Source organism: Pan troglodytes, chromosome 13 (assembly GCF_028858775.2).
Source record: "Pan troglodytes isolate AG18354 chromosome 13, NHGRI_mPanTro3-v2.0_pri, whole genome shotgun sequence".
NCBI lineage: Eukaryota > Metazoa > Chordata > Mammalia > Primates > Hominidae > Pan > Pan troglodytes.
This window is the reverse complement of record NC_072411.2, coordinates 77939840-77964177: the sequence shown is the minus strand read 5'-3', so window position 1 is coordinate 77964177 and position 24338 is coordinate 77939840. Positions and strand designations below refer to the sequence as shown.

At 38.8% G+C, this 24338-nt stretch overlaps 1 protein-coding gene across 6 annotated transcripts in view; it reads left to right on the top strand.

Moving 5' to 3' along the window:
• The window catches only part of LNPK (lunapark, ER junction formation factor), an 84227-nt gene extending 79226 nt beyond the window's left edge, over window positions 1–5001 (top strand). For 5 of the 6 annotated variants that reach the window (XM_016950076.4, XM_054679124.2, XM_016950078.4 and 2 more), the window contains one exon: window positions 455–2898. In XM_016950076.4, the coding sequence (XP_016805565.1) occupies window positions 455–687 (233 nt within the window). In that variant the 3' untranslated portion in view covers window positions 688–2898. Of the gene's footprint in view, window positions 1–454 lie in introns of all 6 variants that reach the window. The other variant, XM_016950075.4, reaches the window with a different exon arrangement.
• Window positions 5002–24338: the final 19337 nt, after the last annotated feature.

The following is a 24338-nucleotide window of genomic DNA, read 5'->3' as shown; positions in this document are numbered from 1 at the left end:
CACCCACAAAGTACACATTTACATATTACTCACAGGGTTGCCTGGACACAAGGGAAACAGTTTCTTCAGGAAATGTAATCTGGACATTAATACATTTGCATTGTTTGCTGGACTATTGTATTATAGCACATAATTCTGTTGGGACTATGATTTTTGGACTTCAACTTTCAGATGTGTCTTTAGTAACTTATTTTGTATGAAAATATGGGACATTAGAAAAAGTATATTTATGGGTTTTTTTCCTCTGAATTACTTTTTTTTCTTCTATCATACTAACTGTAAAGAGAGTTATGTACTTATTGTAAAAGATTTTAAGGATAATGTTAGACAATTGTATGGTGTGTGTGTGTGTGTGTGTGTGTGTGTGTGTGTGTGTGTGTTTATCTTTTGCTTGCCTTATTTAGCAGTTTTAACGTTCAGGTATTCCTAAAGTTTTGAATCTTTATCCTTTCAGAATCTTTCGAACACGATGTTCTTGATGATAATACAGAGCAGACAGATGACAAAATACCAGCTACAGAACAGACAAACCAAGTGATTGAAAAAGCATCTGACTCAGAGGAACCAGAGGAGAAACAAGAGACTGAGAATGAGGAAGCCTCAGTGATTGAAACCAACTCCACAGTTCCTGGAGCTGATTCTATTCCTGATCCTGAACTAAGTGGAGAATCTTTGACGGCAGAGTAGTAAATGCTTCCACGTGCCTTCAACTGGATATTTATAGTCTTATTGATGTCAGTTATTGCTTTTTCGGTGGCACTTACTTTTTTTACCCCTCTAAGGGTATGCTTGTGTATCATTTGAATTCAGATTGCCTAGCTATTTGAACATCTCAAAGTTATATATACTAGGTATTAAAATTAAAAGTAAGTTATATCAGTGAAGTAAGATGCTTTTGAATATACAAAGACCCACACTATTGAGACAGCTTTTAGATACTTTTTTGTCCATTCTAAAAGTAAGCAAACATGATTGCCTTCTAGTTTCCTGTATATATAACCCATAAATATCCATTTTGACATAGGAAGAACTTTGGTTAAGAGTAAGTTCTCTAATTGTGTTTGTTTTAAGGAATGAAACTTGGTTAAGATTTTGACTACTTCATTATAAAAATTGATAGAATTTTAGCTCCTGAGATATTTACAACTGGGAGAACTGTCTATTTAGGTGTTTACATTAAGCGGTATGAAAGTTGTTACCACATAGGCACTGGTACGAATTCTCAATAAGAATGCAGTGGAACAGTTAAGTAGAACTGTAACTACGTCGGCACTGGTACGAATTCTCAGTGAGAATGCAATGAAACAGTCAACTGCAGTGTTTCTTTTTGATGTCTTTTATTTTACAACTGGGCCAAAGGCACATGATGTATATAATTAGTTTATATTTACACACTAGCATATAGGAAATATTTCTGCACTTGACCCTATTTGAATTCTGAGCATTATTTATAAGTATAAAATGATGATATATAAGTGAATTTTGTGCTCTTGTTTGTATTTTATTAAGGAAAATGAAAATAATCTGGCATCAGTTTCATTTTGCTAAATATCTAGTCTTCTTCAAACAGTATCTTGGTGGGTGACTTGGCTACCTGAAAAATCTTAGGAGGAATAGCTCACAATACAATAAATCTGTAGATTCTGCTTAGAGCAAATTATGGTACTTTTATTCAGACTTGTTTCCTTTCTAGTTAACAGAAATAGTGACATTTAGAGGTTTTAATCAGAAGTTAGGTTTTTCTGATTCAGGAACATCGTAGGCCAGCCATTTGTAATTTTTAACTTTGAGAAACAAATTTTGTGAGAATAGGTAGTGGGTTGCTGGTAGTTAATTGGATTTAATATTTGTGTTAAGGATTAACTGGAAAAAATGTGTCTCAGTGCTAATTCTTGGACCTTTAATACAGTGTGCTTATCTGTTATGACCTCCTTTTATCTCTCTTCTCCAATATTAAAAAAATGGAAATCAAATTATTATGCTGAAGAGAAAAATATACCTGTATAAGAATGGTGTGTTTGGCTAATGTTTCTAAGTTGCACACAGTTTATTAACAACTGAACAAAACATTTTTATCATTTAAAAATCTATTTTTATGATTTAATATCTCATATGTGACAGTTTTTTTTTTTTTTTTTTTTTTTGGAACTCAATCTGTTAACAGTCTGGGACATCCGGTATAGTAACCAGAGTTTTTGAGCCTGCCGTATTGGGCTTAAATTTCAGGTCTGTAGTCTTGGGCAAGTCACCTATAAACTCACTGAGATTATTTTTTCATCTGTAAAATGGGAAGAGTTATGTTTATTTTTGAAGGGTATTAGGATAATTAAAAATAATGTAATGTGCCTAGCACACTACCTGAAAATGATGGCATTTGTTCTTATTAATGTCTTTAAAATATGCAAGGACCATAAGTTTTTCCTCTTGCAGATGAGGAAAGTAAAAAATAATACGAACATGTAATTCAGCTTCTCAGATTCAAGCCAATGTTTTTTGCATCAACTTTTCTATATTGTATGTATGTATATAAATACATAGATTAAGGAAATAGGAAACTGAAACTCTGTGGAATATAATCTTTTTAAAAATAATTTCATCAGGTTTTTTGTATGTTACTGACCCATATGGATTTTAGTAACATCTTGCTTAGTCATGTTGTTATAAAACATTCAAATTCTGATATACATTGCTTGAAAATGAGTGAGTACCTCAGAGAAATTTGATAGACTCAAGCAGATAGTATGAGAAATATCTTTGAAAGAAATATGGAGGAAGGTTAAAAGGGGATTAGTAAAATTAATGCGATAGGTAACATGTTTGTAACCATATAGTATCCTTTTAGATACAAAAGCTTATTTTCATTATTATTATAATAAACAGTTAATGGTTGAAACATTAGTAAAATGTCCTATTTCTGATTATTAAGACTAGTATAAATGAGAAAATCCAAGCTATTAAGTACCATTAGCTACAGTGATCTTAGCTTCCTTGCTTACAATTGTTCAGTGGGTCATCTAAATTCTTCTGTGTCCTGAGCATGATCTACAAACATGGTCTAGCTTCTGTCTCTCCGTCTTCCCGCCATCATTGTGCTGTAGCCATATGGAACTCCTTTCAGTTCTCTGACCATGCCCTTTCCTGCCTCAGATTTCAGCTTAAATTTTGCCTCCTCAGAGAGATGCCTTCCCAAACTCCCCATCTAAAGCTGGCCTCTGCCTTTTACTCCCTATCATGTCACTCTCTGCTCACCATCCTTATCACAATGTGTATTTGATTTGTTTGGTAGTTTACTGTCTTCACAACATAATGTCCGTTTGTGCAAGGGTCTTATTTTTCTTATTCATGTCTGTATCTCAAGGGGTCTAGCACAATGCTTGATGCATATTGTGTGAATAAATACTTTGTTGCCAAATCCAGTGAAAACTCTCAGTTCTTGTTTCACTGCTTGGCAGTATTGACATTATTGAATATTCTCTGAGATACTTTTTTTCTTTTGGCTTTTCACATATCACACTATTATTCTCTTATTTCTCTGGCCTCTTGCTCTCAACGTCCTGTAAGTGTTGGTGTTCCTTAAGTTCTACCTAGTGTCATCATTTCTTCATTCTGCATATTCTTTCTCTAGGGGTTCTTCCCAACACCAAAGGACTTACCATCTGTCTCTCTGAATCTCAGATCTCCAGCTTTGATCTGTTTCCTTTACTTTAGAGCTATATATTTGCCTGCCTACTGGCCTGTCTCTCACAATCCATATATTCAAGAATGAACACTATACTTTGCTTCAAACCTTCAGAACATTCAAACCGTTTATGTTTCTCATCTAATCAAATAGAGTTACTCTCTAAGCCAGAAGCTGTAAACTCATCTCTTTTCCCTTTATTCAAACTGTCAATTTTTGTCTCCTAAACATCTTCTAGTTATATTCTCATTTCTCTGTTCACATTGCATTAATCATGATGATAAATATTTGCATTCTTATTCTGTGCCAGGCAACATGCTAACTGCTGTATATATATTATTTTATTTGTACTTTGGCAAGAATCCTGTGAAGATTTTTATCTTTGGACTACTAGAAGAGAAAGCTGAGTTGTAGAGAGAGTATGTATTTAAGTCCATTTGGGCTGCTATAACAGAATACCACGGACTGGGTAACGTGATGAACAAAAATTTATTTGGCTCACAGTTCTGGAAGCTGGGAAATCCAAAGGCATGATGCTAGCATCTGGTGAGGGCCTTTGTGCTTTGTCATCCCATGCCAGAAGGCAGAAGGGTAAGAGAGGGCAAGAGTGAGCAAGAGATGGAAGTTGCAACCTCAAGCTCTTTTATAATGAGCATTAATCCATTCATGAGGGCTTCACCCTCATGACCTAAACATCTCCATTAGGCTCCACCTTCCAATGCAACAGTTAGCATAAGTTTTCAACACATGCTTTTTGTAGCATTCAAACCATAGCAGGAAGCAACTTTGCTTAAAATTGTATACCTGGTAAGTGGAAAATGAGGGATTTGAACATAGGCAAATGACTTCAGAGGATTTACTCTTAATTTCTGTTGTACTGCCTTCTAATCTTGGCCTCCATCATTTCAGATTACCAAAGCTGTCTCTTAACTGGTTTCTTTGTCTCCAACCTTGTGCACTTGCTATTTATTCTGTGTGCTGCAGCCTGAGTTTTTAAAAAACAGAAAATAAGGGGCCGGGCGTGGTGGTGGCTCACGCCTGTAATCCCAGCAAGTTGGGAGGCTGAGGCGGGCGGATCATCTGGGGTCAGGAGTTCGAGACCAGCCTGACCAACGTGGAGAAACACTATCTCTACTAAAAATACAAAATTAGCCAGGCATGGTGGTGCATGCCTGTAATCCTAGCTACTCAGGAGGCTGAGGCAGGAGAATTGCTTGAACCCGGGAGGCGGAGGTTGCAGTGAGCAGAGATTGCACCATTGTACTCCAGCCTGGGCAACAAGAGTGAAACTCCATCTCAAAAAAAAAAAAAAAAAAAGAAAATGAATCTGCCACACCATTGCTTAGACCCTTTAATGACTCTTGAGTGTTCTTGGGATGAGGTCCAAATTTACTAATAAGGCCTGCAAAGCCCTGTGTAATTTTGCTCCTAGTTATGGCTGGCATCTGCACCACAACTACAGCCACTGCCACCTCCCCCTGCCACACACACATTTTAAAAGTAACAATACTAGTGTTTTCTGTGCTTTGCATATACAGTCTTTTCTCATCTCCCAGCCTTCTTGAGCTTTTCCTCTGCCTGAGATACGCTCCCACTCACATAGACATTGGGGGCACTAAATAAAAATAGCTGTTTAATTGAATTGGAATCGTTCCACTTGGAACCCAAGTTTGGAAATTTTGCTACTTCTTGTTAAGCTAGGCCTTTTATTCTTGAAGTTGCTATTTATCATACAAACTCATTTTATGCATTAGACACCCAGTCACTATTGTTATGGAGAACATAATTGTATCAGAAGAGGTATAGCTTTGGGTGTGGATGTGCGTGTGTCAGGGGATATTCTGATTATATGATGATTTTCATTAAATATAGTATGCTGAGTTTCCGAAAATCCTAAATGACTTAGAAATGGTGCTATATGTGGTTTGTTTGACCCCTGCAAATCTCATGTTGAAATTTGATCCCCATTGCTGGAGGTGTTTTGAGCATGGAGCGGATCCCTCATGAATGTCTTGGCGTTGTCCTTGCAGTAATGAGTTCTTGCTCTATTTTTCCTCCCCTGGAAGCTGATTGTTTAAAAGAGCCTGGTATCCTCCCTCGCTTTCTTCTTTGCTTCCTCTCTCTTGCTGTGTGATCTCTGCATACACCAGCTGCCCTTTGCTTTCTGCCATGATTGGTCTGAGGCTCTCACCAGAAGCCAAGCAGAGGCTGGCATCATGCTTCTAGTACAGCCTGCAGAACTGTAAGCCAAATAAACTTCTTCTTTGTTTTTTGTTTTTTTTTTTTTTTCAGTAAATTACCCAGCCTCAGGTATTCCTTAACAACACAAATGGGCTAAGACACAGGGTCATAGGGATAGCAGGCACCTGAGCCAAGCCAGAACTTAGATCTCAACTGTTAATGCAGGATGATTTGTATTGAACCATGAATTTTACACTGCCTCTCAATGTTGGTGTCAGCATTTAAGGTTATTTAAAAAATACAACCTGAAGGTTACATAAAGTTTCATTTAAAAAATAAGACCTTATAAGTCTACTTTTATTTCCAGTGGACAGCAACTACTTAATCGTCTTAAAACTTTCTTCTTACAATATTACTTTACAATATTACCTGTTGGATTTATTATCTGTGTACAAATCAGTTAGTTGAAGGGCCAAAGAGTAAAGACAATTTGTGAATTATGAATAGCTATTTTGAAATGGTCATGGAGACTAGCTACTCTAGAAAATTGGGAGAATATATTGTATTAAGTTACTATCTGGTATAACTTCAATTAATTGTGAAAATTATAGCAGAGATCTAGATATAGTTTATGAACTTCTAGAGAGACATTAAAGGGAATTCAAGTACTTATGTAAAGATGAACCAAAGTAGAGATGGTTGTGAATTGGTGATCTGCTGTATGTTACAGTTATGTAATTTGACTTGTTTCAAAATTATTAAAATTGTAAGTGTATGCATTCTACTGGTCAATAAGTAAATATATTCAGGCTCTGAATGTAGACAGATAAATATATAAATATAGAAAGTACATTTGTTAGAATACAAACAAGAATAAAAATTGAGTACAGAATGAAAACCTTATTAAATTGTAGCACTCCATATATTATTTGTCTCATCCTAATTTCTTTCCTCCTCAGAAACTAATCTACATTTTCTACTTTAATGCTATTTTAAATGACTAAAAATTACTAAATTTATTGGGTAGTAGGTATCTTGCCCCAATTGCCCTTTATCAGTTTGCCTGTGTATGAAACTTAGATTCCACTTAATTTTCCATTCTTGGTCTTCCAGAGCTTCTATCATACCTGGTTTAATTCATACTATTAATGGACTTTAGGAGAAGGAAACACCATCCAGTTATATAGTTCTATATTATTTGATGCTTTTTAAAACCTAGATTTTCTGCTTTATGCATTTTCTCTATTTTTTTAAGTATTTCTACCTTCCTTTTTGTTTGGCAGCAGAATTAATGGAAGTTGGAAGTACTCTGGAAAGATTAAAAAATGTTCTCAAAAGTCTCCCTCGTAAATTAGACTTTTAAGTTTTCAGTCCAGGATTCTGTGAGAATAGGCCAGATTTTCAGCTGCCAAAGACTTACCAGATCCCTGGCACTTGATTTAGGACAACTGGGAAAAATCATTTATTTTCATGAAAATAAATATTTTGAAGGGTGAAGAAAGTGGGAAATTAAATGTACATTGTTTGAATACCTTCTCTTGGTCAGGCAGTGTATGCTAAGTACTTTCACACAGTTCTCACAACAACCGTGTGAGGAGATAGAATCCTATCAAACAGATTAAATTCATTCCCCAAGACTATTTAGTTTATGGGCATTGCAAATGGAATCTGAACCTAGGATTTTTAAGTCCATGCTCTTTTTACTACCTATGAATCCTCTCCTTTGGTAGATGTAAAAAATAGATTAATGCTCTTTTTTGGTTCCTCATATTTTTCTGATAATTGTTACTTCTTCAGGGCAGTCTTAACCTAAGACTTGCCAGACACTCTATTCAACACCCTTCCTTGAAATTCCTTCTAATGTTATCTCCCATATCAAACTATGAACTCCTTGAAGGCAGGACCATATCTGTTGTTGCTCATCATTTTATTCCCAGTGTTCAACACATGGAAGACAATATCTGTTGAATAGGTAGTATGCACAAACAGACCACACAGAATGGGAAATATACTTAGTGCAGATTTTGTAGTGTGGGGAATTTTGCAAATCTTAAATTGTTTGAACTATTGAGTAGGGAAAGGGCCAGATAACTTGTTCTTCACAATTTAGGCAAACTCCAATTGGTTCCTCTGTCTTTTTTTGATCCATTGTCCACATTGCTCTTGGAGCTTTCTAAAACACACATCTTTAAAAATATTCTGCGACTCACTTGTATATTGCAATTCCGTAGGCAACGTGCAAGGAAGCCCTTCAGAATCAAAAATCACCTTTTCAGCCTATTTCCCAGTACTCTCCTTTATACTCCGGCCATAGATAAGTATTTCATACATCTGAGAGATGCCATGCACTCTCATATGATCTATTCTTTTTAAACTCTCACTTCTTCAAGACCCAGCATTATCTGTAATCTTTTGAGTGACATCATCCTCAACTTTTCTAAGCAGTTACTTGCTTTTTTGTTGATTGCACTTTATACACTTTATGTAACTTGAAGTCTCCTGACCTCTTGTTATTTGTTCTGTCTACCTCCCTCATTTGACCTAACACTGAAGATAGGCCATGTTCCTTAATTTTTACTTTCTCACTTTTGCTGTCCTCAAACAGAATAACAGGAAATAAAAACAAAACCTGTGCCTGTTACAGGTATGTTGAGTGGATTCATATAACTGATAGATCTGACTTTCTCAGCATCAATGGTTGGTGTGCTGCTTCTCTTGAAACTCTTACAAATCCAGGAATTGGAGCTAGAAAGTGAGAAGGACTAGCTCAAGACATAAGAATAGGGAAACTGAGCACATTGAGGGTGGGGGGGATTCATGTGTTTTGTACTCTCAATGCCTGACATAGGAAAAGCTCTCATCATGAATGAATTGAACTGGAGATGACCTCACAACACAGGTGTTCAGGGGGATTACAGTACAGGAGCTCATCCCTCATTCACATGAATCCATGATTTGGATAAGGTTTCTAACTTGTACATAAAATATTTTGTGTTCGTTTAATGGGTTCCCATTGTTGAAGATCCCAATACCCCTCACTCCCTGCTCCCATAAATATCTATAGAATGAGGTATTTAAAAATATTTTTTGTTTTTATGTTGATTTTTATTCATTATCCGATTTCTGACTCATTTAGTGTTATAACTGGCATTAAGTTAGAAATGGTCTGGATAAAGTTGCTGCTTTTTTGACATCTGTGTCTAGTGGAGCCTGGACACACTCACATGTACATACATACAACATGCAAAATAATGTAAGAGTATTTTCTCTTTCAGTATATAGACCATAGGAATTCAGACCTTAAAGTCAGATACATGCATCTAAAAGTATTAAAAGGGGCTGGGTGCGGTGGCTCACACCCATAATCCTAGTACTTTGGGAAACTGAGGCGGGCGCATTACCTGAGGTCAGGAGTTCCAGACTAGGCTGGCCAACATGGTGAAACCCCGTCTCTACGAAAAATACAAAAATTAGGGTGGGGAACCCTATAATCCCAGCTACTCCAGAGGCTGAGAGGAGAACTGCTTGAACCCTGGAGGCAGAGGTTGCAGTGAGCCGAGATTGCAACACTGCACTCCAGCCCAGTCGACAGAGCGAGACTCTGTCTCAAAAAAATAAAATAGGCCGGGCGTGGTGGCTCATGCCTGTAATCCTAGCACTTTGGGAGGCCGAGGCAGGCGGATTGCCTGAGCTCAGGAGTTCAAGACCAGCCTGGACAACATGGTGAAACCCTGACTTTACTAAAATACAAAAAATTAGCCAGGTGTGGCTGTGTACGCCTGTAGTCCCAGCTACTCGGGAGGCTGAGGCAGAAGAATTGCTTGAATTCCAGAGGCAGAGGTTGCAGTGAGCCAAGATCGTGCCGCCGCACTCCGGCCTGGGTGACAGAGCGAGACTCCATCTCAAAAATGAATAAATAAATAGCATTAAAAGGAAATGTGTTACTGTACATGGCAAGTGTAATTGAAACTTGCTCTAGTTGTGGTATAATTTGTGAATTAAAGCTAACCAACTTATTCATTGTCTTTTTTTTTCTTTTTGAGATGGAGTTTGGCTCTTGTTGCCCAGGCTGGAATGCAATGGTGTGATCTCGGCTCACTGCAACCTCCGCCTCCTGGGTTCAAGCGATTCTCCTGCCTCAGCCTCCCGAGTAGCTGGGACTACAGGCGCATGCCACCACGCCCAGCTAATTTTTGTATTTTTAGTAGAGACGGGGCTTTACCATGTTGGTCAGGCTTGTCTTGAACTGCTGACCTCAGGTGATCCTCCCACCTCGGCCTCCCAAAGTGTTGGGATTATAGGTGTGAGCCACCACACCCAGCCTCATTGTCTTCTTTTTTTTTTTTTAATTATACTTTAAGTTCTAGGGTACGTGTGCACAATGTGCAGGTTTGTTACATGTGTATACATGTGCCATGCTGGTGTGCTGTACCAGTTAACTCGTCATTTGCATTAGGTGTATCTCCTAATGCTATCCCTCCCCCTTCCCCCACCCCATGACAGGCCTCAGTGTGTGATGTTCCCCACCCTGTGTCCAAAATGAAACTGGCTACTTGTGTCTTACTGTCTTTAGCAAGAATTCTAAAGGCTTTGCATAGCTGCCATGAGTTGGCTCTTGTTTTATTAAATTACAGTGGTTTGCTTTTTAAAAATATCTTTTTTAGCAGCAACAAAAAAGAAAATATATGTGGAACGGACTTGTATTCTCAATTAAGAATATCCACATAGCCAAATAATACATGAATTTTCAGAATGGGATGCTGTGAATTGTGTGAAATAAAGTACAGACTGAAAGAAAATTGATATGCTTGAGACATGTTTTGGGTAGATGTTATAGGTTCTTCCTGGTCCTTTTCAGCACAGTGTTTTCTTTTTTGAAGACCGGATTCTTTTTGTATGTTTGTATGATCTTCTCTTCAATAAGGCAATCTCCTGTAGTTGGGCTTGATGAAATTAAATTATGTTTTATTTATTTCAGAATAACCACAATCACTATAGAAAAAGGAGGGGATTTTTTCCTTTCCACTGTTTCTCCCTGCACCTGAACCATCAAAGGAGAAAACCACAGCTGTTCATGTTTTAGTACATTCTGATAAGACCAATTTATCTACCTAGCAAACAATTGTAAGCAAAGGTTTGAAGCCAGAGTGAATGTCCAACAATTATTTCAGGTCGGGATGGCACAAGACTACTAAATTGTGTGTTGGCAAAGTAGTGCTGTGTATCTGGAGTTGGAAGAAGAGAATGGGAAACAGATGCCTTGCTTTCTAATAAAGAAGCTGAATCTGGGGCAACTGCATTCCAGATGAATAAGAAGAGATATGGCAGCTGACACCTTCTGTTTTTAACAGTGCCGTCAATGGACATGTAAACAACTCAATTTGTGCGTTGTAGGTTTTATTATCTCTAAAGAGTGATTTATATCCTGATTTCTGCATTATTGCCCACCAGGTACTGCCCTCTGTTCGGGGGCCTGCACTAATTTTTTGGACCTTTGTCTTCATTAGTACAGCAATTTTAGCTTGTGATCATTGTACTAGACCTCATTGATAAGCTAAGACAGTCCGAGATTCATAGTGCTGACATCTAACCTTGCCACTGGCTTCTTGACCCTTCTGCTTCCAAAACATGGGTTCACTTTTTTTTCAACCCAAAGTAGAACTCTTATCTATTTTTCACACACATTTTGGGCAGTTTAAAGATTGTTCAGAATCAAATATTGTGCTTTCAAATTTGATAATGTATGAGTACAGAAGGATGACCTTTGATACATAGTCATACGTTAACATGCCATGAGCAGTAAATGCACCAATTACCTTTGCTACATCGAAATGGTGCTTTGGTTTTATCTTCAGAGCAATTATTGCAAAAACAAAAACAAAACAAAAAGGCACTTACGTTCTAGTTAGGAAATTAGTAAAATTAAGTATTTTTTAAAAGTAGTCCTAACTTATGTATTCATTTTCAACATAAGTTGGTTTTTATAAGATACACTAGTTGGCTAACAAAGGATGTTAATTATTCTGATAATATTAGATTGATAGAAAGCTACTTTGTGTTTTATGAATAGGTTATTTTTCAAGAAGATTAAACACTGTTCTAGTACAAGAATTTTACCATATGTGTTTTAAAATATGTTAATGTCTGTGTCCAGTGGTCATCTAAAGGAATATTTAGTGATGACAAGGACCTTTATGTTGTGGCAACATACAGCTGCATGTAGCTTCTGCCACTATCAGTGGGATTGTTGTCCCAGTGTTTTCATTTATTCATTCATTCCTCTTTTAAGGAATGCCTTCTATATGCTGTCTGTGTGCTGGAGATATAGAGGGAATAAGACATGGACCCCCCGCCCCCAACTCAGGGAGTTCACAGTAGATGCATTTAGTCTAATAGTTCAGTCTTGAGAAGTCCCAAGATGAAACCGTAGTAAGTTCACTTTGTAAGTGCTAAGTGAGGTGTGCATTGGACTTAGAAGATCAGGTTTGTGTTTTGGCTCTGCCACTTTGCAGCAGTATGACCTTGTGAGAAAGCCACATAACCTCTCTGAACCTTAGTTTCCTTGACTATTAAAAAATATGTAGTACACACAGCTGCTGTGAAAAGTGAGAGGAAATGTCTAGGCCAAGTCTGGCCCAGAGTGGGAAACTTCGTTTTCTACTTCCCATCCTTTATTTCTTTCTTCAACTGTCAGTCTGCCAGTTTACAATTTCTCTGTAAATTCCTCTTTTTCTGGTATAGAGGCTGTTAACAGGAATTCAGGGAGTCCAAGGGCCTCTGGAAATTGAAGAATTTTGTAGGTGTGCATGCACATTTCTTCGGGAAGAGAAGGTATAGCCCTCATCTGATTTTCAGAGGGGACCGTGAGTCAGTAGGGGAGAAATGTAGCTCTCTTCTTGGAGAATAGCTAACTATCAAAGATATTATCATTACTGTAATATTTGGATTGATTAGGTTAAGAAAAAATCATTTGGATCTCAACTACCCTTTCTTCAGGCATTAAAGAATTCTTCAAAATATTCCTATGGCCAGAAGCCATACTGTCAGGAGAAAAAGCAGCCATGCCACACTAGCGGCAAAATTAATATACAAATAAATTCAGTGCATGGGTCTTGAATATTTTTAGACTTCTGATAGCTTTATCAAGGATCACTTCCAAATATAAGAATAGCTTAAAACTTGTCAGGTTAGTAACTTGTCACTTAGTAGAGGTGAATTTTGAAAGTAAGATGGGAGTATTATAAGGAATCATAAGATATCATACTGGGTTTGATATTGTAAAGACTGTATTTCTACCCCTCCCCACCCCAGCTTGTTCTTTAATTGTCCCTTTGTCTCCCCCTCCCAGAAAGCTCTTGCTTATGCAATGAAGTCATAAAATTAGTTCTTTTTTTAAATGAATGTCTGCCTATTTTTCTCTCTCTTTGTTTCGAATATTGGATATCTAAAGCACAATGATAAAAATTTTAAAAAGCTATTTCACTGCAATCTATCATTGTAACACATTAATTGTTTCTCTTGGGTTTCCAGTGAGTCTTTAGTCCTTTTAGCTTACACATTTATAAATGGATATGTACACAGCTGTATTCTTAAACCAAAACTGTCTGAGTGAGGTGCTTTGTGTGTGGGATCATACTTGCTCCCTGTAGCTCTGCTCACATGAACTACCATTATTAAACTCTGGAATCAAGTACAGACCACTTGGTATCATCTGAAGCCATGTGAACCTCTGGCCATGGGAAAGACATTGGAACCCTTTAACTTACTCTTTACAGGCATCAGAGCAGCTGTCAAATGGTAATGTGTTTTTTTCCCTCATACTCAGGCAGGCTGGGGGCTTGGATGCCTAGTCTCACTCCTTTCCCTAGTATCTCCTCTTTATAATTTCTTCCTCAGAATGTATTTTGAGTGTGAGCTTGGATTCTGTAGGCCAAAGCCTGTTGTATGGTAAAATGAGGTTCATGACAGAATTATTAATGACAGTGGAAAAAATAGGTGATCAGAAGGTTCAGAAGTGGGAGAGGGTATTCAAATAATGCATTTATAATATTTCAAAGTTTTAGGCTGGGCACGGTGGCTCACGCCTGTAATCCCAGCCCTTTGGGAGGCCGAGGAGGACGGATCACGAGGTCAGGAGTTCGAAACCAGCCTGACCAACATGGTGAAACCCCTTCTGTACTAAAAATACAAAAATTAGCCAGGCATGGTGGTGTGCACCTGTAATCCTAGCTACTCAGGAAGCTGAGGCAGGGGAATCGCTTGAACCTGGAAGGCAGAGGTTGCAGTGAGCCAAGATCGTGCCATTGCACTCTAGCCTGGTGACACAGTGAGAGTCCATCTCAAAAAAAAAAAAATGTATATATTTTGAAGTTTTAATAATGTGAGAAAATGCCCATGATTTAATATTAAGAGAAAAGTGGATATAAAGTTACACAGTATATATAGTCTGCTCTTACAAGCAAGAACACATACACACAAGTATATATAAAGAACTGGAAAGAAATATAGTCATCTTTTAACTGATTATATTTTGGTTGTAGGATATGGGTTACTTTTTTTCCTTACCCTTTTCTCTGTATTTTCTAAATTTAATATCAAAGATGTATATTACTTTCAACAATTCTAATTTTTAAAGTAAAAAAGTTTAAAATCTAAAATAATGACCTACAACAAATCATTTTATTACAGAAAAATGTTTAAATTCATGTTAATAGTTGTTTCCAAATTCAGAGCATTTTCATATGTGCAAAGTCTCTCAGGAAAGAGTTCACTTACGTTGAGCTTCAAAAGGGAGAGAGAATCAAAGCCTGAGAAGAAGAAAAAGTTTATTTGAGCAGTAAAAATATAGGGACCTCTGTTACTCTGGAAGTAGAAAAGAGGAATGAATGCTTTATGAGTGATATGGGTTTAAAAGTTGGGAAGAAAGGAATCTGAGAAGCTCAGATTTCTTTTTCTTGCAGCAGCTTAAAGCACACTCAGCTTGTAGAGTAGTATGAAACCTCCCTGCATGCATTTACGTATTTCCTCCCCTTCCCTTTATAGGCACATATATAGACACACACACAGCTCGTTAATTCCTTTAATTAAGAGAAATGAATTTTGTCTTCTATTAAGTACTTGCTTTGTTATACTCAATATGGCACCATAATCTTTGATCTTCCCTTAATATATTTCTTTGGAAATTTCACAACTAAGTTAATATCGAGGCTGCTTCTTATGGATATTAAAATAACTTCCTAAACCTAGGTTCTGATATACGTTTTTAAATGATCACAATACAGTTTGCTGTAATGCATGTCAGAGCAGTTTGGTCTAGAATTGTCTTGTGACAGCAATTATAGCAAGATCTAATTCAAGCTCCACAAATCGAGAATTGTGATAATTTGTATTAATAATAGAGGTAAGAATGAATTTCACTATTTAAAAGATTAGAATTTAGGTAAATTTATAGCATATGTAAGATTTTGTAGAAATATTTACCTAAGGGGTAGTTATTTTAACTGTCTATGTACAGCAGTATAAGTGAAGGCCACTCTGATGTGCTGGTTTCATATGGGAGAAACTATAATTAACTGAATGCATAATATATAGCCAGCAAGACAGTTTATATACAGTGTCATTTGGTCCTTAGAAGAATTCTTTGAAATAGATGATTTTCATCTCCGTCTTATAAGTATGAAAGCTGAAGTTCTAAGTTCAGTAACTCATCTAAGGTCACTTAGTAAGCTGCAGAGGCAGGATTTGAACACTGCTTGATCTGATTACTAAGCCCATAAACATTTCATGTATCACACAACTTCCGTTCTTGTCCATTTATTGAAGTTGCCTTTTTATCTGCAACACTCCTCTTTACCTTGTATACTTTAAAGTGATTAAAATATCCTGTAAAAATGTTCCATAGTGGTTTTTTTATTCAATATTTTGAAGAAATGACGAATATCCTGAAATATGCCTTTGGTAAAATGAGCATTCCTTAGGTTGGCTTGATTTTGCCAAGCACTATTAGAAATTTTACTATTATTAAGAACCAGGATTCCCAGGCAAGATGTCCAAATAGGAACAGCTCCGGTCTGCAGCTCCCAGCAAAACCAACGCAGAAGGCAGGTGATTTCTGCATCTTCAACTGAGGTACCCCGTTCATCTCAATGGGACTGGTTAGACAGTGGGTACAGCCTACAGAGGGTGAGCAGAAGCAGGGTGGGGCATTGCCTCACCCAGGAAGCGCAAGGGGTCAGGGAACTCCCTCCCCTAGACAAGGGAAGCTGTGAGGGACCCTTCTGTGAGGGATGGTGCTATCTGGCCCAGATACTATGCTTTTCCCATGGTCTTCACAACCCACAGACCAGGAGATTCCCTCAGGTGCCTACACCCCCAGGGCCCTGGGCTTCAAGCACAAAACTGGGTGGCTGTTTGGGCAGACACGGAGCTAGCTGCAGGAGTTTTTTTTTTTCATACCCCAGTGGCACCTGGAACACCAGCAAGACAGAACCGTTCACTCCCCTGGAAACAGGGCCAAAGCCAGAGAGCCAAGTTGTCTTGCTCAGCGGATCACACCCACATGGAGCTCAGCAAGCTCAGATCCACTGGCTTGAAATTTTCGCTGCCAGCACAGCAGTCTGAAGTCCACCTGGGACTCTCCAGCTTGGTGGGGGGAGGGGCGTCCACCATTACTGAGGCTTGAGTAGGTTGTTTTCCCTTCACAGTGCAAACAAAGCCACCAGGAAGTTCGGACTGGGCAAAGCCCACTGCAGTGTCGCAAAGCCACTGTAGCCAGACTGCCTCTCTAGATTCCTCCTCTCTAGACAGGGCATCTCTGAAAGAAAGGCAGCAGCCCCAGTCAGGGGCTTATAGATAAACCTCCCATCTCCCTGGGACAGAGCACCTGGGGGAAGGGGTGGCTCTGGGCGCAGCTTCAGCCAACTTAAATGTTCCTGCCTGTTGACTCTGAAGAGAGCAGTGGATCTCCCAGCACAGCGCTTGAGCTCTGCTAAGGGACAGACAGCCTCCTCAAGTGGGTCCCTGACCCCCATGCCTCCTGATGGGGAGACACCTCCTAGCACGTGTCAACAGACACCTCATACAGGAGAGCTCTGGCTGGCATCTGGTGGGTGGCCCTCTGAGATGAAGCTTCCAGAGTAAGGAGCAGGCAGCAATTTTTGCTGTTCTGCAGCCTCTGCTGGTGACACCCAGGTAAACAGGGTCTAGAGTGGACCTCCAGCAAATGCCAGCAGACCTGCAGAAGAGAGGCCTGACTGTTAAAAGGAAAACTAACAGACAAAGAGCAATAGCATCAATATCAACAAAAAGGACAACCACACAAAAACTCCATCCAAAGGTCACCAATGTCAAAGACCAAAGGTAGATAAATCCATGAAGATGAGGAAAAACCAGCACAAAAAGACTGAAAATTCCAAAGATCAGAATGCCTCTTCTCTTCCAAAGGATCACAACTCCTCTCCAGCAAGGGAACAAAACTGGAAGGAGAATGAGTTTGACGAATTGACAGAAGTAGGCTTCAGAAGGTGGGTAATAACAAACTCCTCTGAGCTAAAGGAGCATGTTCTAATCCAATGCAAGGAATCTAAGAATCTTGATAAAAGGTTACAGGAATTGCTAACTGGAGTAACCAGTTTAGAGAAGAATATAAATGAACTGATGGAGCTGAAAAACACAGCACGAGAACTTCGTGAAGCATAAAGTATCAATAGCCAAATCGATCAAGTAGAAGAAAGGATGTCAGAGATTGAAGATCAACTTAATGAAATAAAGCATGAAGACAAGATTAGAGAAAAAAAGAATGAAAAGGAACGAACAAAGCTTCCAAGAAATATGGGACTATGTGAAAAGACCAAACCTACGTTTGACTGCTGTACCTGAAAGTGACGGGGAGAATGGAACCAAGTTGGAAAACACTCTTCAGGATATTATCCAGGAGAACTTCCCCAACCTAGCAAGACAGACCAACATTCAAATTCAGGAAACACAGAGAACACCACAAAGTTACTCCTTAGGAAGAGCACCCCCAAAACACATAATCGTCAGATTCACCAAGGCTGAAATGAAGGAAAAATTTTAAGGGCAGCCAGAGAGAAAGAATGGGTTACCCACAAAGGGAAGCCCATCAGACTAACAGAGGATCTCTCTGCAGAAACCCTACAAGCCAAAAGAGAGTGAGGACCAATATTCGACATTCTTAAAGAAAAGAATTTCCAACCCAGAATTTCATATCCAGCCAGGCTAAGCTTCATAGTGAAAGAGAAATAAAATATTTTACAGACAAGCAGATGCTGAGGGATTTTGTCACCACCAGGCCTGCCTTTCAAGAGCTCCTGAAGGAAGCACTAAATATGGAAAGGAAAAAACTGGTACCAGCCACTGCAAAAACATACCAAAATGTAAAGAGCATTGACACTGTGAAGAAGCTGCATCAACTAATGGGCAAAATAACCAGCTGTCATAAAGACAGGATCAAATTCACACATGACAATATTAACCTTCAGTTTAAATGGGCTAAATGCCCCAATTAAAAGACACAGACTGGCAAATTGGATAAAGAGTCAAGACTCATTGATGTGCTGTATTCAGGAAACCCATCTCACATGCAAAGACACACATAGGCTCAAAATAAAGGGATGGAGGAAGATTTACCAAGCAAATGGAAACCATCTTTCAGGTCTTAGTATAAAGAATAGTTGTGTGGGAAAATTGGCTTGGCTGATACTTACAGATATCATGAATTTCATAGCTTATCAGATTGTCCCTCTTTACACTAGTTGCAGGAAAGCTCAGAGTCAAATCAGAAATATTGTATATTGCCTCTGGTAAATATTTAGACCTCTGTTATAAGCACTTTGAAATGAGCCTAATTCCTGGCTCCATTTTATTTTCCCTACTCTTTCTCGCTGACTTAAAAAATTACTTCTAATGTTTGTTATCTTGATATATTTATGAACCAAATAATCTTATCTTACATCCTGTGTGGAACAAGGCAGCAGGATAGACAGACAGCTTGATTGATTGGTTGATTAACCAATACATAAATGGTCTGGATAGAGGCAGCAACATCTTCTTCCTGGAGAGTCTTAAGAACAAGACAATTTTCATGACTTGGGAGTGGTTTAGCCAGAAAAACTAGAGCCACACTAATGGCCCAATACTCTCTAGGTCATGTGCCAGGTCTTCAGTGCTGCTCCTAGTGGCTCAACAGTTTCTAGTTATTGATTTCCCAAATGATTCAGTTATAGTATCAGTTGTGGGCCCTGTTCTCATATAGACAAAACTGTCAGTGGGAACAGGCAAATCCACCTGGCTAAAAGTAACAAAAAGCTAACTTGTGGGGAAAAGGACGCAGGGGTTGATACTAAAACTTCTTGATGAAAATTGGAGAAGTCCCTGAAAATTTAGAAAAAGAACAATCATCACGAATATGAACATTATAGATGCATCATTGCTGATACAATCTCAAAAACATGAAGACTATATACTGGGAATATAGGATTGCATTAATATTTTTAGATATTATTTTCTTGTTTGATATAATGTAATTATAGTCAGGGCTATGCTTCACCAAATCACTAACTGCTTTAGTCAATTTGTATACATCAATTAGTACACATTTGTTGAGCATTTACATATGCTAGATTGTGTTAAGGATGTGAGATCCATAGATAAGTGAGACATAATCCCTACCCTCAGGGTCCCTACATTCTGGCAGAAGATGGACACATTAACAGTTATAATATAGGGTCTCTAAGGGCAAATCAGAACAAGTTCCACAGAGAAGTTGAGATTTGAATTGGACCTTAGGAATAAGGAGTCACTCAAGGATCAAAGCCAAAGAGGGCAAGATCAGGGAGAGGGTGAGAGTAGAGGCCTAGAGTCATGCAAGACATCGAGGTTCAAGGACAGCCTGGCATTTGCCATGACTGACACTCAGGAATGGGAAAGCATTTTACACGCCCCTGCAATGTTTAGGGCTTTGACCTTTATCCCATATGTGGCAAGGAGCAACTAGTGAATTTTATGCAGGCAGGTGACATAATTAGAATTATATTTGTAAAAAGTAACTCATAGTGATAAAGGAAATGGACAGTTAGAAATACAAAATTATTGAATTGAGTGTTCTTTATGACCTTCTCAGTATGGGAAATACCAAATTTGGAGTTATCAATATGTGGGTGCACACACTATAATTAAAACTATGGGAATGGGTGAGTTCTCCAATAAAGGAGGCAATAAGAGGACCAAAAGCAATGCCAACAACTTGGTCAGGGGGACAGAGGAAGGCAAGCTATTAAAGAAGACTGAGACAGGATGCCAGAACTAGAAATAATCTGGATTCAAAAAAAGTGAAGTTGTAGATGGACCAGGAGGAGGAGGGGCTGTCAACAGCACCTAGTAGAGTAGGGCAGTAGGGAAAGACCATTGAGCAGGCATTCAATGGACACCGGGCACTTTTGCAAGAGCAGTTGAAGAAAACAGTGGAAGCAGAAGCCAGACTCTGCAGCTGAAATGGAGAAAGCAGGAGCTGAGTTATCTTTTTCAGATGCTTGGCTGGGAAGAGGAGGGAACAAGGTAGGTGTATAAGAGGCAGAGTAGAGGAAAGATTCTTTAGAAATTTTGAAAGCTTGAGTCTGTAGGCTGATGGGAAAGTATAGTGAAGAGGGAAGGGTAGAAGGGAGGAGAGGGTTAGGAAGGAATTGATAAGAGAAAAACAGATGGCACAGGTCTTGGGATGGGAGCCAGGAGATGCAAACAGATGAAAGGACAAGTTTTAGAAATTCATCTGGTAGCACTGGGATAAAAGACCAGCTTAGCAAATTATTTGACATTGAAAATACTAAAAAGAAATATGGCATGCCAGCATTTAAAAAATGTGTAAGCCTGTTCTGTTAGATTTTTGAAGACCTAGCCATGTGACCTATTTAGAAGCCAGCCAATAGAAAGAAAGAGTAGTTTAAAATATTTTGTTGTGTTTTGTTTTGTTCTGTTTTAAATAAATCATCCTGGAAAAATTCAGCAGTGCTTGGGAGAGATCTACCCCTCCACCTTTTTTTCTTATTTAATTGTTTTGATGTAACAAAACACATTGTTTTAAAATTCTTAGATAAAATATCCCATGAATGAACGCTTACTACTTACGGTGTTTGTGAAAGATACTGTGGCTTCCAGGCACAACTCTCAGATCCTATGTCTTTGGATCCTTACCAAGACAGGTAGTATTTCCTCTGTCTTTATAGATAAGGAACTCTGGAGCTAGAACTAGAACCAATTCCAAGTTCCTCTCATCTCTATCAAATATGATGCTTCCTATTAGAAAAAAATGACCACCTTTATCATAAAAAGTACAGAGAAACAAGGACTTTTATACAATTTAAGATCAGGAATACTTCCATCCATAACTCTTCATAATTAAGGACACCTAAGACATTGGCTATCCTCAGTTGTAATTCACATTTCCAAAATTGGCAGCTGGGCTTTTCTCATAGATTGCTCACTGTTTTAATCTGATGCCCAACACCTACTAGGAAATTGCATAAATCAAATATATTTCTTCCTTTTGGCAAATTTTCTTTTGACTTCTTAAGATTATTTGGCTTCTCTGTGTTTAACAATTTGAATTAAATTAAATCTAGCAGAGTCAGGAAACAGAATTTCCAATTTATCTTGTAATAGGACAAATCCTTTAATAGGCTCAATCTTTTTACCAAGAATATAGCAAGTTTTAAAATTAAGTATAAGACTTTAAGAAATAAAAATCTCTTTGCTGGCTGTAAGGCACAGAGCTATGTTTAAAAATACATTAAAGCTGGGTGCTATGGCCTGTGCCTATAGTCCCAGCTACTCAGGAAGCTGAAGCAGGAAGACTGCTTGAGCCCAGGAGTTCAAGTCTAGCTTGGGCAACATAGCGAGACCCTGTCTCTAAAATAATAAAATAAAATAATAAAAATACATTAAGGTGATATTTTAAAAGGCAGGATTAGTTACATATATTCTACCTACAAGCAAACAGAAGCATTAATTTGACTACATAAAATTTCTACAACCATAAGGATGAAACCTCTACATCTCACTTATTTTTAGGTTAATCTACAATACATGACCATGCCACATGACTAGGGAGGAAAATGTGCTATGATTGTAGAGACCAGGCTGGGTGGTCAGGGAAAGCCTAACCAAAAATATAGCATTTGAGCTGGGCTTTGAAGGGTTGTTAGGATGTCAAAAAGATAAGGATTAAAGAAGGAATCTTGGGTAGAATGGCAGAGGAGATACCAACAAGACAAAACTGAAATGTACATGTTTTTAGTCATCCCACCAACAATTCTTCTTCTCTTGTCTGCTAAATTTTGAAAATACGGAAATGAACCAGATACGCTCTAAACTCTCATAATTATCATGGTACATGGGGAGAACAGAATCAACAACCCAACAAATAGCACATCAGTGTTTTCTTCCTTTAGGATGCTTTGAGCAACCAGAGGGTAAAGCTGGGACTGCAGCATATTTGGAGCTTTGCATATTGACAAAGCAGGAGAAGGGCCATCCCAGCATAAGGAGCAGCATATACAGACAAATAGATGCTTTTCCTGTAGAGTTTCTTATAATTATGTAACTATGGGAATAATAACAATTAACATGTATTGAGCTGTTAACTTTTTGCCAGGTGCAGGTATTGCATCTTCATCAAATCTTCTGTCCCTCTAAGCTAGGTACTATCTCCACTTAACAGATGAGAAAACTGAAGCATAGGGTGTTAAGCAACCTGCCCAAAGTCGCACAGTCAGAAGGGTATATTTCAGCTCAGGAAGTCTGGATCCAGAGTCCATATCCTTCACTACAATTTCATCACAAATAATTCAGGGGTGAGGTCAAGGAAATGTGGGAGATCTGCTCCTACCAATTTGATAAGCTGTAGAACTGTTATAGACTCAGCATGCTCCCGCTGCACAACTCTGCTATCTGGTTGGAGAACAGTTACATTTTTCAAGTCCTAAAAGTTATCTGGAAAGCAGTCAGTCTCAAACATGCACTGAGCATTCAGAACATTGCACTTAAGACACTACCACCTCTATTCCTGTGGCATTTGTATTTCTGTTTGGAAACTATGGTAAACTGTTATCATGTTTTCTGCCCCAAACCTCCCTCCTATTGAGAACTTCTCTCCCCAACCCCCTTCCTCTTCAACCATGTGATCTCAATGAGAACTGCCATGTTCATGTGTGACTTCTTTGGCCACAGCTGATGGATCTAGATGTGTATCTGTCTGGGCTTTATTGAACTAGAACTGGGAAATGACAGTTTGGTGAATCTAGTGGCAGGAGTTGTAGCATTCTCCACCATGCAAAGCAGGGGTCCCCAACTCCTGGGCCATGGGCCAGTACTAGTTCATGGACTGTTAGGAACTGGGCCTGTTGGGAACTGTTAGGAACCTGTTAGGAACTGGGCCACACAGCAGGAGGTGAGCAGCAGGTAAGTGAGTGAAGCTTCATCTGTATTTACAGCTGCTCCCCATCACTTGCATTACCACCGGAGCTCTGCCTCCTGTTAGATCAGCAGCAGCATTAGATTCTTATAGAAGCACAAACCCTATTGTGAATGCATGTGTGAGGGATCTAGGTCACATGCTCCTTATGAGAATCTAATGCCTGATGATCTGTCACTGTCTTCCATCAGCCCCAGACGGGACCGTCTAGTTGCAGGAAAACAAGCTCAGGGCTCCCACTGATTCTACATTATGGTGAGTTGTATAATTATTTCATTATATATTACAATGTAATAGTAATAGAAATAAAGTGCACAATAAATGTAATGTGGTTGAATCATCCTGAAATCATTCCCCTCAAAGGTCCATGGAAAAATTGTCTTCCACAAAACTGGTCCCTGGTGCCAAAAAGGTTGGGGACCACTGATGTAGAGGACATTGCTTTACAGCCATTGGGATTGAACCCAACAGACAAAGAGAAACACAGTTGAAAGTTGGAGAGAATGCTTAGATCCTGTTTCTGTAAGGTTTAGCCACATGCCTCCCTTGACTGAGTTTAGGTCACGTGAGATAAACCTGTAACCTTCCCAAATATTTTCCTGTTTCTTAAGCTAGTTGGAGTTCTGCCCCTTGGGGTCAAAAAGGGTTCTGGCCAGGCACAGTGGCTCACGCCTGTAATCCCAGCACTTCAGGAGGCCAAGGCCAGTGGATCACTTGAGGTCAGGAGTTCGAGACCAGCCTGACCAACATGGCGAAACCCCGTCTCTACCAAAAATACAAAAATTAGCTGGGCATGGTGGCACGTGCCTATAGTCCCAGATACTCGGGAGGCTGAGGCAGGAGAATTGCTTCAACCCAGGAGGCAGAGGTAGCAGTGAGCCAAGATCATGCCATTACACTCCAGCCTGGGTGACAAAGCGAGACTCTGTTTCAAGAAAAAAAGGGAGAGGTGGGGCTTCTGACTAATACAATCATAAAGGATTTACACACATA